This window comes from Zootoca vivipara, chromosome 3 (assembly GCF_965207765.1).
Source record: "Zootoca vivipara chromosome 3, rZooViv2.hap1.1, whole genome shotgun sequence".
NCBI lineage: Eukaryota > Metazoa > Chordata > Lepidosauria > Squamata > Lacertidae > Zootoca > Zootoca vivipara.
The window spans coordinates 30192919-30208583 of NC_142586.1; the positions used below are offsets into that span (position 1 = coordinate 30192919).

The following is a 15665-nucleotide window of genomic DNA, read 5'->3' on the forward strand; positions in this document are numbered from 1 at the left end:
TCTTCTAGGAAAAGAATGTCTTAGGTGTTTGATGTCCCTCTGGGTTGCAGCCAGAGATTACCCAGGGAGGATGCTATGAGGTGGCATTTTGTTGTCTGGACTTCTATCGCAGACTTGTATCTCTGAGGTCCTTCCTCTTTCATCAGGGAATCCTTAAGCAGAGTTCATTTCACGATCCCCAGGTAATCAAAATTCTGTGGTGCTGATAGTGCCGAATGCTAATAAGCTTCTTTGGTGCCAGCCTGGCATTTATTGTTATCTGAAGCTAGTTGCTTGCCTTCCCTCCAGGGTTCTATTTGTGAATTTTCTACGTCTATAAATGGAAACCCTAGCTAACAAGAAATTATCGCCTGGGCAGCCTGATACAGTTCTGTCTCACAACTTGAGTATGTGATGTGGTAGGATGTCTAACATGTAGCCGGCTAAGGTGCCGCTTTGTGGGATCTGAATCCCTTCTCTTCCTTGGAAATGGAGTTAGGAAAGCCTAAACTAGAAGCTTCAACAAGAAACACTTTGTGGAATGAGAAGCTAAAGGTAACAAGTGGTTTACCTTAAAATAATGGGGTGACTTGGAGTTGCTGAGGGTATGGAAGAAATGCAAAGGAGCTCTTGCATAGCTGAGACGTTCCAGTTACTATTTTGATACTTCCTCAAGTCAGTGACCTTGAAGATTAACAGGTTCAATAACAGTGTGTAGAAATTAATTCTGCTGTTATCTCTCAGCAGGAATGATGGGGGTGGTGTTACAGACATTTCTGTACTTTGGAGTTGCCTGTTAAAATGATAAAGCTTTAGATCTGCTCCTGCATTTTGTGAAGTCTTCTGTATATGTTTTAGCAAGTCTTTCAACACTGTGCATGCCACCCGCTATGTGTCCAATACTGCAAAAGGTAGAGAGGAATCCAAAATGCCCCAGATTTGCTTTTGTTTACGCTATATGTTGACTTAGACTCTGGGGTGATAAATGGAATTTGCTTGTGCAAAAATTGTTTTCCCGGTGGCATGAAAGGGCTGCGTTATTCTTGACCCTGGGAACGGGTAAGCTGTGTTGCCTGTCACTTCCACCAAAGGATGAATTAGAAATTGCATCACGTTCTTGAGAAGGAAGGCAATACAATTGAGGGATCAGTTTTGTCCCCTTCTCCTAATTCACTGTGAGAATTGCTAGTTTTTACTTTGCTGGCTTTTGCTTGTAACACTCCCCCCCCCCAACTCCAGTGAAGTAAATAAAATCATTTGTGGACAACGATGCAAACTTTTTATTCTACTCAAGGAGTCTTTGTCTGAGACCCTGTTAGTCTCAACCCTTCACCTAGAGATTATTTTCTCCCTTATCGGTTTTTTGTGTGTGCTACATTATTTAAGTTCTGACACAGAGATGTGTTCACCTAGTAACCTACCCTGTTTCCCCCTTTTAATACGTAGTCGTAAAGTAAGCCATGGCAGAGTTTTTAAGCATTTGAGAAGTATAAGACATACCCCGAAAATAAGGCATACTTCCGCGCTGCGGAAACCAACCCCCACAGGCACCTCCACTCACAGAGTCACTCCATGCGGCCGGCATTGCAGGAGTGCGATCAGCTGTGAAGTGGCGCTCCAAGAGCTCTGCTTAACAGCTGATCGCGCTCTCACCTTTCTGGCTGCATTCCTGCGCTCCACCTTCTCGTCCACAGTCATCCCTGCCGCTTCCATGCTTGCCGCCACCACTGGGCTCACTGCTTCTTCCTTGCCTGGCCCGGCCAAGGAGCTTGGAGCGCCCTGCAGTGGCAGGCGGAGCGCCTGAGCCAGCGGCCTCCGCCTGGCCCGCCCAAGGACTCCTGCAGCCCCGCCACTCGGAACCGGTGGCTGCTGCAGCGCCGAGCACTCAAGAGAGCCCAGCAGCGCCCTGAGCCGTAAAAACCGTACCAGTAATAAAAAAATAAGACATCCCACCGAAAGTAAGCCCCCTGTGTTTTTTTGAGGAAAAAAAGTTATAAGACGGTGTCTTAAAAAGGGGGAAACACGGTAGGGACAAGGCTACTGCCACCCTCAGGCCGAACCTAGAATCCTTCTTTAGAATTAGTGTTTACTTGATGTAGGTGTAGTTGTCAAGAACTGGAACTATTGCTATGCTGCAGTAAATTGTATGCATAGAGTTCCATAATATATACAAATTTATCTGTTAATTTCTCTGTCTCTTATGCAAAAATACTATACATCATTATGAACATACATACAATACTGTTACCTATATTTTACTATGTTGTGTTTTATAATTCTCTTTCCAACATATTAAAAAATGCAGCTCTATAAGTAAGTCCACCTATTTTTCCAACCTTGCAATAATATCTTTCTTTAATACTTTCATTCTAAATTTTAAAGCAAAAATAGGGCTTTAAGCCGTTCAATGAAGTCCAACATTTATTTTTCAATTTTTCTGCGGTATTTTTATTTTCAATTTAAGGGCTAGCAACATATTTGCTGCTGAAAGCAAAAATGAAACACTATATCAACTGCCTATTTACTTCCAACTTTTTAAAATAATAATAATAATAATAATAATAATAATAATAATAATAATAATAATAACCTAATTCCATTACTGTAGGAATGAAGCTGCTTTAAGATGTCATTTCCCCTTATGCCAAAATAGCAGCCCGTTCTCCCAGAACCAATATTTGTAATTTGACAGCAGTAACTATCACCAACAGACATCCTTTAAATTAGTAGTTATATAGTGGTGATTTGTTGACAAAGGATATTTTTGCTGCTGGGTCTATAAATAACCACTGTAGTAAATTACCAAATGTCTGGCAGACTTAGGGCTGACAGACCTCCAGGTTTGACCTGATGTTTTCATGTTTGCCTGGCCTCCACCAGGTGACAGGTATAGGGCTTGAATCTCTAGGTGAGCTAGGGTACCTTTAATAACAACAACAACAAAACAAAAAAAATATTCAGACTGTGCATATAGTTTATTTTATTGCAGATTTCCAAAGACAACCTCCAGTGCAACATATGGTTAAAAATATATTTTATATTTTAACATCTGGTTAAAAATATTTTTAAATATAGGGAAGGTTTCTATCACTATTAGAAAATCCAAAATCTTTTCAGATACATGTCCCACCCAAAGTGACCACACCCATTGGAAACAGCTTTTTTAAAAAATCTACTATTGATTTATTTAAAAATTCAGCAGGATAGCAGATAGTTTCTTGCAAAATGGTTCCTTGCCCCAGTAGAGGCAAATACTCAGCAATTAGCACCTATCTGCCACTGTAAATGGTTAAAGTTGTGCTTATTTAACATATATCTAAACTCTAATGTGGGTGGCGCTGTGGTCTAAACCACTGAGCCTAGGGCTTGCCGATCGGAAGGTTGACGGTTCGAATCCCTGCGGCGGGGTGAGCTCCCATTGCTCAGTCCCAGCTCCTGCCAACCTAGCAGTTTGAAAGCATGTCAAAGTGCAAGTAGATAAATAGGTACCACTCTGGCAGGAAGGTAAATGGCGTTTCTGTGCACTGCTCTGGTTTCGCCAGAAGCGGCTTAGTCATGCTGGCCACATGACCTGGAAAAACTGTCTGCGGACAAAAGTCGGCTCCCTTGGCCAGTAAAGCGAGATGAGCGCCGCAGCCCCAGAGTCGTTCGCGACTGGACTTAACTGTCAGGGGTCCTTTGCCTTTTAAAGTTCTAATTACAGTAATACCTCTACTTACGAATAACTCTACTTATGAATGTTTCTACTTACGAATAGAGCTCCGTCCGCCATCTTGGATGCGGTTCATAGCTGCCAAGTTTTCACTTTTCTCGCGAGGAAGCCTATTCAGCATAAGGGAAAATCCCTGTAAAAAAGGGATAACTTGGCAGCTATGATGCGGTTTAGATAGGATTTTTTCTACAAATTTTTAGATAGAGTTGCTTCTACTTACGAATTTTTTCTCCCAATGCATTCCTATGGGATTCGACTTACAATTTTTTTTTGACTTACAAATGTGCGTTCGGAACGCATTAAATTCATAAGTAGAGCTACCACTGTATCAGGGACTGTTGTTTTTGCACCTCATTGACATTCAGCTTCACCTTAAAACATTCTTCTTCATATACCTGCTAATTCATGCATACCCCTCAACTGTCCCAATTTAGGTGGGACATCCCATATTTTTTTGGGGGGGGGGCATGCTCTCATGCAAGTCACTTGGCTTCTGTGAGATCTGGCCCTGAAAGACACACGTTCCAGTTTTACTCTGGGGCATGTTGAAGGGTATTCTTCATGCATCTAAAAAAGTGGCCTTGAGTCCACAAAAACTATACCATCATAAATTGGTCGTCTTTAAGGTACCTGGGATATGAACCTCACCAGACACAATGAGACGTACTTCTGTGTAAGCCTGCAAAAGATCGCACTGTGGAAGGCCTAGGAAGTGAATGTTCATTTGAGGCCTCCATCCCATTTCTCCTCAGTTGTACTGTTCTCTAGGACCTCTTCCAGGCCAGTTGCGATTGCCACCCCCCTTCTCCCTCTTTAAAAAGGGTGCTCTTACTTGATGTGGTGAATGAAGACTTGAAGTAGCAATGGGATTAGCAACTTGCCCCTTTGTCATAGCTGCCAAGTTTTCCCTTTTCTCGCGAGGAAGCCTATTCAGCATAAGGGAATTTCCCTTAAAAAAAGGGAAAACTTGACAGCTATGCCCTTTGTATGCTGAATAGGCAAAAAATTGTTCTCGGGGGAAACCAGGCACAGAAGGAAGAAGGAAGAAGGAAAATGTAATGGGGAGCCTCAGTGCTTTAGCTGGGTTTCTTCAGGTCTGTGGCTGTTGCCTCCCTGTTGCTGCAAGTTTCTTGTTCTTTCTCTTCTCAGGAAGGAGAGGCAGGCAGGCCGAGTGCCCAGTATGCTAAGGGGCATTAGCCATAGCACTGCTTGTATTTTCCTCCCCAAAGACATCCTCACCTTTTAATGTGCCCTTTCGTTTAAAAGTACGGTACTCTGTGTTACTGCTACAGCTGCTGCGTCAGTGCTTCAGCTTTGCCCTACCTGAATATTTTGTCATTTCCCTGGCCCAGCGAGAGGTGGGAGATGATTGATACGAAGGGGTAGGCTCAAAGGCAGAGGGACTTGCAAGCCCCGCATCTTTAGTGTGACATTTGTTACATACAGTACATGCAGTAAACATATTTTCCATCTTCGCTTTGCACTGAATTTCATGTACCTAAATATGTCAGGCTCCCTTTGCCAATATAATATCCACAGGGAGAAATTGAAATAGATTCTTGTGAGAGATAAGATTACCGTCTGGCACCTCAGTCCAAAACATTTTCACGATGGCATGAGATGTTAGGTGTCCCCACGGCATGTGGCTAGCTTCATGTTTTGAGATGTTGCACTGGTGTGAGAGATGAATTTCCTTCCCTTCTCTTTATTCACTTTTACTTAAAAGAACATTTATAAGCTGCCGATTCATTAAGAATCATGACTATGTACATGAAGATGTTGTAAGAGTAGAAAATGCAGAACCAAATGACCACTGGATCCTATTAGTTCTCTTTAAAAATGGTCGGCGACATGTTTGTGACAGGTGTCAAGATGACAGAATTGTAGGTGCCTGACTTCAATATTACTTGATGCCCCTGTGCTAAAAGCCCTAGTTCATGTAGAAACTACAGTAATGGAGTCTCACTTACTGTAACTACAATAGAAGAGCTTCTCCAGATGATTTCAACGATGACAACAGAAGTCTGCTATAGCGCAAGGATTCCCAAGCTGGGTCTGTGGGCCACCAGACAGTGGCTTGTGAGCTTCATTCAGGTGGTCCGCGGCATGTCGGTGGATTTGTGATTGAAGATGGGAGGTGACACATCCATTGCATTAGATACTCATATCCGTTTTTAATTGTATTTCTTGGCCATAGATTCATAGAATTGTAGAGTTGGAAGGGAGCACAAGGGTCATCCAGTCCAACCCCTTTATCACTTTATTTATTTATTTTTATTATTACAATTTGAATCTGAACACACTCAAATGCAATCTTTAAGAAATGATATATAAAACACACTTAAAACTCCCACAACACCTAGGTCAGCACATTGCAATTGCTACAGGAGGCAGAAAAATCAATCAGTGGTCCACCAATACTGTACCACCAGCAATTTCAGGTGGTCCATGGGGGGGAAACCTTTGGAAGCTGTTGTAATAAGTGTATTACAACAGCTTCCAAAGTGTATATCTAGCCACATAGCTGGTGCAGCAAATCTGCGGACTGATGTTATTTTACTGTTGAATCTTCGCAGAATAGCAGACCCACGGATTAAGTCGTAGGAACTTGTAATTTGTGGCACGTGGATGACTTCGCTCATCACAGGTGACTAAGTGTGTAGCTACGCATGAGTCTGCAGTATGTATTCTAATGTCAGACTGAATTTCAAGGTAGCTGCAGTACTTCTGGGATCAGCACTGAGCGATAGATTTGAATTCAGAGTACTTCACAATCTGGATCTTCTTCTATAATACAGCTTTATGAGATGATCCCTGACTGTTTCCGCTTGATGGAGCTTGAAGCATTAAAGAGTGATCTGAACGAGAGACTGACATTAGATAAAGGCTTTTAATGCCAGTCTCCGATTATCAGTACAGCAACAGTGATGTTGACTTTCCTTACAGAAAGAAGTTTCAGAATGCCATAGACACTCCTGGCTTGCTTTGGTTAATCATTCTCTTACTATCTGTTGGCAGCTTAGTCAACTTCTGTTGGCAGCTTAGTCAACTTCACTGATAGATGTGTCACAACTTGATTCATTAAGGGCTAGAGGCAAATGGATCTTATTTCTTTCTGGTAGTTGGGTAGGACGAAGTACACTGACCTCAAGTAGCATCACACTCCTTGCTGAAGGAGAAGTCAAAGTTCACTGCCTTTCAGTTCAAATTGAACATTCCCAGGTTGCACAGATGATAAATAGGAGTGAGTGCTGTTTATTTGGACCAGGGTGTCTATCACAAGCTGCTCTGCTAAGTGGGAAGCTCACATTGAAAGTAAACCGAGACATCTTAATAGCATTCCTTGCTAAAAACGCAGGTTGCAGCCCAAGGATGGACTGGGTTTTTGTGGTGCTTTCTCAGGAAGAGATGGGCAAGCCCAGCTTCACATCTGAACATTAGCTGACTGATGAAAAGGAAAAGGAGGAGCCAGGGGGTGAGGTTATGGAAAAGTCTGGGATATGTGGCGATAAGTGAATTCTGGAAACCAGCCCTGTTGCTGTAAAATGCTGGTAATTTCAAAAACTGTGTCATACACCTGAGACTTATACTTCCAGTGTCTTATCCAAGGAGGGAAATCACATCGGCATGGGCATCAAATTCACATGGAGCACACATCACTCTTAACTCTTTGGACTTCACCCTGGGAAAAAAACTTTACACATACCCTCCACTCTCCAAAGCTACTTGTTAATTACTTATATAACTGAGTTCCTTCAAAGCAACACATTTTTACAAAAGCAAACGAAATACTTGGTATCAAGCTAAGGATATCAGAGAATTCTCAAGAAAATAGGAGCAGAAATTGCCAAAGTTCATTTATTCATCTATGTCAGGGGTCAGCAAACTTTTTCAGCAGGGGGCCAGTCCACTTTCTCTCAGACCTTGTGGGGGGCCGGACCATTTTTTTGGGGGGGAGAATGAATTCCTATGCCCCACAAATAACCCAGAGATGCATTTTAAATAAAAGCACACATTCTACTCATGTCAAAACATGATGATTCCTGGACCATCTGTGGGCCAGATTTAGAAGGTGATTGGGCCAGATCTGGCCCCCGGGCCTTAGTTTGCCTACCCATGATTCATGTCCAGGATAGAAATCAATCCAGTGAATCTGATTGGTATTCGCAATTGTTCTCAGTCCATAAATTATGTGTAATTGATGACTCCTGCCTTCCAATCTGCACTGAATCTTCTTTTTACTGAAAAGATGCGGCCCAACGTCAGAATAACGCAGTTAATTATGTAGAATTTTACCACCATGGACAGTGAAATGAATAATGTAGGGCTTTCGCCCCGGAAGCTGAACTGCAGAGAAGCCTGTGGTGAATATGGGGCAGAATGGAAATCGATGCCGCCTTACATTCCTAACCGAGACTGAGCAACGATTTGCAAAGAATCTCTGCTTAGAACCAGTCGACTGTTCCAACAGCAACCTGACCCCACCTTGCACCTGCATAGTTACATCCAAAGGACATTTAGTTATTCAAGGGTTCTGACCTGTATTTGACTCCAAAGCTACTACAATTTTTGGTAAGAGTACATTTTGAAGGTTAGCACAGAGGTAACATTAATTGCATGATGGCAACCCATGAGCACATTTTTATGGATGCTTTCAAGAGATGCAGATCCTTAACCTCAACCCATATATTAGTTATCCTCCAAATATCAATGAATATACCAATTCAGTTTAATGTGACTGCTACTCATTCCCCACATGCATAGGGTTGCATTGTTAAGTGCCTCATTTTTCCACTGTTCATGGCTCCTCAAAGTGCTTCTTGATGGGCAGAATATCAAGTGCTGTATTTCTAGGAAACACATTTTTTAACCTCAAGCAGCTTTTGCTACACCTGAAAAAAATGTGATCCTTGACAGATAAGTTATGGCTATGGCTTCTATCTTATTGGTAATTGAGCAGAGCAAGGATTCACTTATTTTAATATTTTTTCATTTTCAGATGTATACGCAGCCCTTCAAACGACTCATTACAGCCCATTGTTAGATTATGTTTGCCACAAAATCTAAATAAATAAACTGACTAGCTCATGTTTTTTCTTGGATTGGTTCCCAACTCTGGAATATAATTTATTAATATACCACTTAAACAAAAGGCTCCTTAAAACGGTAGATAAAATACAGCTAAAACCCACAAAACTATTTTTTTTTAAAAAAAACCCAAATATACATAAAATCTTTGAAACACAGATAACACCAGTAAAACCTTTAAAACAAATGTAGGTAACTATGCTATGTTTGGGTAAGGTTGCTGAAATAAAAGGTTTTCTCCAGGTGTCTAAGACAAGGTAACAAAGACACAAAACTAGTGGATTTTAGTAAATTTCATCCTGTTGATTATCTTACTAGTTTAAATCATAATTAGTCGTTAAAGGGGGCAGAAACACAGATATTTTGTCTGTTTTCCCTTTCCCTTCCAGCAATGAAGTTGGTTTATTGGTTAAAATTAGTAAGGGAGAAGCCTAGCCCTGCCTTGATGTCATCTGTATGACTCATCAACAGGATAGCATGTTAACCCTCCACCGTAGGGTGTGGCACTCTAAGAATAGTGACAGAACTTGACTCCAGCAACAACAGCTATTACATGACTCTCTCTAGTTGACTGAACTGTCACAGAGGCAGCACTGAGGAGAGAAAGAAGAAGAGAAGACTCGCAAGAATCTGTTTAAATCCCTCCCAAAAGGAAATACAAAACAGAGCTCTTCCTGTCCTCGGTGGAGAACATTACAATGTTAACTCTATGGCAGAATCCACAAAGGAACCTGCCCTATTCCCAGGGAACCCTGGGAATTATAGTTCTGCACAGAGGGCAAGGAATCTCTAACAGAATTCTTGACATCCTTAGCATTCTGTAAAAAAACTGAAAGTTGATGAGCTTTTTTTTGGGGGGGGGGGTTATTGAGCTTTTTAACAGTTGTGCCTGTTTTTAAGGAAATTCGCCAAAATCTAGACTCCCGACATTAGTTGCTATACGTGTGGATTTCCCCAGACATTTCGGCAATTTCCGCCCAGACACTGCTTCTGGCTACAGTATTCCAGCTATATCTGGGAAGTTTGGGACTTCAGTATAAGGCATTTTCCTGTTTTCCTAAGTAGAGACCTGAGTGAGAACTGTCTTAGTGTATTTGAATCAGAGATCTTGTTATAAATTGTTATAAATTTAAATTGCCTTAGCAATTATGTTATCATAATGACAATTTTATAAATATATAAATATATAATGAAGAATAAGGTATTTTATTTTGGCATCCTACATTACTTTGAAAACTGCATTTTTCTCTTGTGCAGATTCCTTGAAGCCAGCTAGGCGAGACACTTTAGGGCCATAATTTTAACCATCAGCTTATTTGGGGGTCTGATACACTGTAGCATAATCTTTGTAGAAGTGTTTCGATTTGGAGCAATTTTATTTAAAAACACCAAGATTTCTTTGCTAGGCACTTTTTAAACTTTACAATCACTTGAGTTTTGTAGCAAAGCAGCTTTTGTGGCTGACTTCCATTCTGAAGGGCATTAACTTCTCAAACAGTTGGTGCCAGCAGCATACACCTACACACAAATATTTTAAAACGTTGTTATTTGTGCTATACACACAAAGTTTTATAGGACCGAACCAGCAAAGTAAGAATTCTGTGTCTTAAAAGAAGCAATGTTCACATACATTGTCTCCCTCCCTTTTCCTATTGTAGGTAAAATAAAATGCATCCTTTGTAATTCCATATGATCAGTGCTACAGACTGGTGATGTTCCAAGTAGTCACTTAGGCAAAGCTGTGTGCCTTTTCTAGGTAACATGATCACCTGTAGAGCTGTCATCATGTGTGAGCAACGAGCAGGTGGTACTTGAATCCTTCAGCGGAATAAAAGAAAATATAGTGGTACCTCGGTTTATGCACACAATTGGTTCCAGAAGTCTGTTCATAAACTGAAGCGTTCATAAACTGAAGCGAACTTTCCCATTGAAAGAAATGGAAAGTGGATTAATCTGTTCCAGACAGTTCGCGGAGTACTTAAACTGAAGCGTTCATAAACTGAAGCGAACTTTCCCATTGAAAGTAATGGAAAGTGAATTAATACCTTCCAGATGGGTTTGCGGCGTTCGAAAACCGAAATTTCGTAAACCGAGGTGTTCATAAACCGGAGGTTCCACTGTACTAGAATAGGTTTTAAGACAATGAATCCACTTGGTCCTAGAGGTCTAATGTGGCTTTGGTTATGATGTGCCCCCTGATGTTGCTGAACTACAACTCCCATCAGCCCAGACCACATCCCAACAATGGCTGGGATTGATGGATGTTGGAGTCCCAACACATAGGAAAGGCCACAGGGCCACCACCTCTGTCTTAGGAGTAAGTTTAAGAGTTAAACGTTGTGGCCTGTTTTATAGGGTTGCCATACATCTGGGAAATCCCAGGCATGTCCTTTGGGGGGGGGCAACATACCCATGGGGGGATTTCTAAATTTTAAAGGAAATGCCAGGGTTTGGGGTTTTTTATTCATTTATTTTGTAATTTTTTGGCTTGGGCTTGGCGGTTCAGGTGTGGGTGGTGTGGGCTGCTCTGCATGCCACAGCAGCTGCCAACCAGAGCCGGGGAAAGAGGTGCATGGGTTCAGTGGCCCCATGTGCCTTTTTCCCTGGCTCGGGCCGGCAGCGCCTTGAGCTGTCATCTTTTTTGCTCTTCAAGATATGGCAACCCTACTGTTTGAGCCGCAGTATAGGATTTTACCATTTGCAATAAAGTGCTCCTGATCTTTGAAAATCAATGCATCCATCATTTTCTTTTAAACTGTCACCTCTTAAATTAGATCCCATTGAATGACGATAACTTATTTTCCCCAGTTAAATGTTCAGAAATCTATCTACCTCATCTCATAGGATGCTTAAGTGCTTTTACAAAATCATCCAGAAAACTTTCTGCTTGAACAAACAAATAAATGAATTTTTGTTGAATTTCTGCATTGTAAAAGTTCTAACATCTATTCTTTTTGTCATTTTGCTGTTCTGAAGTATTTTCCATTATAGGTAAAATGCATTCTTAGTAGTTCAGTATGATAAATGTCTTTTTGATGTTTCAAATAGTCACTTAGGCAAAGTGTCTAGCTTTTGTAGGTTACACAATATTCTGTCTCATTGTAGACTTGCTACATGCAAGCAGTGAGCAGGTAGAATTTTAATACTTCAAAGAAATGAAAGAAAATAAAAGGATAGATTTTAAAACTTTCACAATACAGAACATTCAAGTGCTGTTAAAGTATGTTTCATTCAATTTATTTGTTCACCAGAAATTTTTTATGGATAACTCTGTGAAAGCCCTTAAGCGTTCTATGGGCTGAAATATGTCAATTGCTGAATATTTAAACCAAGAAAGAGAGTTACAGGTAAGTAGCTGTGTTGGTTTGCCGTCGAAACAAAATATCTGAAGAAGTGTGCATGCACACGAAAGATCATACCAATGACAAACTTACGGTAGTTGGTCTCTAAGGTGCTACTGGAAGGAATTTTTCTATTTTATTTTTATTTTGTTTCAAGAAAGAAAGGTTAGCATCATTCAACAGGATACAATTTAAGAGGTGATACTTAAAAAGAAAAGCATTTTTGCACTATCTTCCAAAGATAGTCATTGCAAATGTTAAATGAGAGGACTACAAATTACTGGGATTAAAACAGGCCACAACTTTCATTTGACTCCAAAACTTACTACTGTGGCTCTCTAGATATTGTTGGCTCCAATTCCAATCACTTCCTGCTAACATGGCCTGTGGTCTGGGATGATGGGATGATGAAGAAGAAGAGTTTGGATTTGATATCCTGCTTTATCACTACCCGAGGGGGTCTCAAAGCAGCTAACATTCTCCTTTCCCTTCCTCCCCCACAACAAACACTCTGTGAGGTGAGTGGGGCTGAGAGACTTCAGAGAAGTGTGACTAGCCCAAGGTCACCCAGCAGCTGCATGTGGAGGAGCGGGGAAGCGAACCCGGTTCACCAGATTACGAGTCCACTGCTCTTAACCACCAAACCACGCTGGAACATCAGGAGGGACACCATAACCAAAGCCACACCAAACCTCCAGGAATAAGTGGATTCATTGTATTCTATATAATGGATCCAGCATATTTAATATTGGGGAAATAAAGGTTTTAATTATCTCAACAGTTTCATATAAATATCTTGCCCAGTGAAAATATTTTGCTGACACCTCTGGCCCATGACATTAGGAAGCAGCCATTTTGCCTTCAACAATGTCACATTTTAGCCACTGGATGTAGTTGAACACAAGCTGAGCCTTTGTGTCCCAAATTCTTCCTATGCCCACACAAACTGCCTACTCCTAGAATATCCCATTAATGGAATCTCTAGCTAGAAATACATTAATTCCCTAAGACACAGGCATAAATCTACTGCGCTATTTTATTTGGTTTTTTCCTACAACATGGAGAACAGACTGAGGCAAGAAATGTGAGAGACAGCTCCTCCTTAAATTTCCTTTACAGAGAACAGGTATGAAGTCTTTTTGGATGTAATGGCCTATTGTATATTTTAAAAAAACATTCTAGGGCTTGAACACTGCTGGTAGGTATAATGCTGTTCTGCTAGGATGTTAAAATTTAAAATTATTGTATTGGTACTCCTGGTATAAATGTTTCATGTTTAAGATGGAAATCCCCATAGCATAGCTAGAGGAAGCAGGCCCCTTTTGAACTCACGGTGGCTTGCTTCCAGGTAGATAGGCTTAAGACGAGGCTTTAAATGTTGTGCTGGTTTTATGCAGTCAAAAGAGGTGGGTTCTGAATACAGATTGTTATTTTGGATAAGTCTGTTCACATGCTACACATTTGCAGATGCAGATAAGTCTGTTCACCCCTTTTGGTGCCACGGCACTGCAGGATGGCAAAGGCTTCACCAGGGACCTGAGGGGGGGAACTGGAACAGTGGTGCCCTTCCTAATAAGTGGTGGGGACTCAAACCCCCTCTGCCTATCAGGAACTGGATCCTGGCCTGCACCCAGCTTTGGCTAATGGGGATGCAGGCTGGGAACTTGGGCTGGGAACTTGTGCCAGGGGGCGGAGCCAACAGAGCAGGTAGGCTTCCCTCGGATCCGCACACGTTTTGGGGGCGGGGCGCGCCGTGCGCGATGACGTGGTGCGCGTTTTGGGGCGGGGCGGGCAGTGGCGATGGCGCCCCTGGGATCGTGTCGCTCGGGGCAATCCGCCCCTACCGCCCCTATCTTCCTACGCCCCTGTGATTCTCTATATCTGTGCCATGTGTTGCTGGCTAGAACACCCTGAGGCTTTGGGGAAACTTCTTCATGTTCCAGATAACCCCAAACGAGAGTGATCTGAATGAACTCTTAAAATGTAAAATTGTAGCATGTGGGCCTGATAGATCTGTGAAATCCTTAGCTTGGTGCCCTCCAAGTGACTGACAGCTATGTCAGCCATTGGTACTTTCACAGAGGAGTGTGTCAAATCAACGTCTTGCAGTGCCAAGCACTACTGAACTCACTCTCCTGCCTTTTCTGCCTGTATCTCTGACACTTTGAGCTTAACATCTCACGCTGATGGGTGATGTGGGTTTATGTCTGTGTACACACTACCAGCTTAAAACACAGCTAGGTGGTTTTTTCTCTCAATTCAGATAAGTAATAATAATTTTTTATTTACCGGTATATGCTGGCCATCTGACTGAGTTGCCCCGACCACACTGGGCAGCTTCCAACAAATTATAAAACCACAGTAAAGATCAAAACTAGTTATTGGTTTTGTTTTTTTGGGGGGAGGGGGGGATATACATCAAAGTGGAGTTGTCAGGGTTGTTAAGACTTCTCCTGAGTAACAACCTTCCACATACTTGTCCTTCAAAAGTCTTTATTGGTGCACATTATTTATAGTGTAGTGAGCTGTTGGTTTCATGTCTTCTCATTCCGTATCAGAATCCGGCACTGCCCCTTTTCGCGACTTTGACCAACATAAAAGCCTTGGGACAGTGAATCTCCTCCCCTTTCTCCTCCTCCTTAATTCCGGTGTTGGGGGGAAGGGTCTACGATCTGCTTTCTCCCTGTCCACCCTTCCCGCCTCTCTCTCTACCCGCCTGTGGAGCAGTGGCTCTCCCATGCTGCCAGAGCCCTGGAACTCCTTCTCCGTCTCCTGACTAGCCCCTTCAGACCCTGCGCTTTCATGACTGCTTGGAGACGGACTGCTCCTGATGAGAGGGGGGGGGGTTTCTCTATAATCCCTTCCCCTTACAGGAGTATTCCATAAGAAACAACAGGATAGATAGATATAGATGGTGGCTAACACTCGTGTATACCACTTCGCAAACCACACTTGGATGCAGAGTAAGCAAGCGTGTGCACGGCCTATATCTCAAGAAATGTGGTGTTCTCTAATTTACCACAAGACTGCTATTGAGTTCCCCTGTATTTACAGATTTGTGATAGACTGTTGCCACACATGTCCTGCCCCATATATATTTTTTACCAGCTGCTATGGAGGCCAAGCATTTTTATTGCTTTCTGTACACATACAAGCAAACACTATCTGTTGGCCAATTCTCTCCACATAATTAGTGGTTAGAAGGACTCAGTTTTAGTATAACACATCTTGAAAGTCTGTGGGTGTTCTATAATCAGCAGTTCTTTCTCGATCATGTTGAGTCTTAAAAAAAAAAAAATCAGTTTTGGGCCATATTCTTCTGCTAAACTGCATAGGAATGGTGAGTTGGCTCTGGCTATGTAGCCTCAACTGTAAAACTGCATTTTTTTACAAGGTAATGAAAGCATCTAACTTTATTTGCTGGGGGAGAGCTTGGCTTAACATTTTACAATATGCTGGTGGTTAAACTGATGAGATACTTTAAAATGAGTCATATCTCTTGTAAAATGGTGCTGCTAATTGCAAAAGCATGGAGTGGATCCATT

At 41.9% G+C, this 15665-nt stretch overlaps 1 protein-coding gene across 7 annotated transcripts in view; it reads left to right on the forward strand.

The window, feature by feature from the left end:
• Positions 1–335: 335 nt before the first annotated feature.
• MLIP (muscular LMNA interacting protein) overlaps positions 336–15665 on the forward strand; it is a 48213-nt gene continuing 32883 nt past the window's right edge. For 5 of the 7 annotated variants that reach the window (XR_015948891.1, XM_035109782.3, XM_088665761.1 and 2 more), the window contains exon 1: positions 336–534. Coding sequence is in view for 6 of the 7 variants with exons in the window: in XM_035109782.3 (XP_034965673.1) it covers positions 469–534 (66 nt within the window). In the remaining variant the exon portion in view is untranslated. The remainder of the gene's footprint in view (positions 535–15665) is intronic. The other 2 variants (XM_035109786.3, XM_088665763.1) reach the window with 1 other exon arrangement.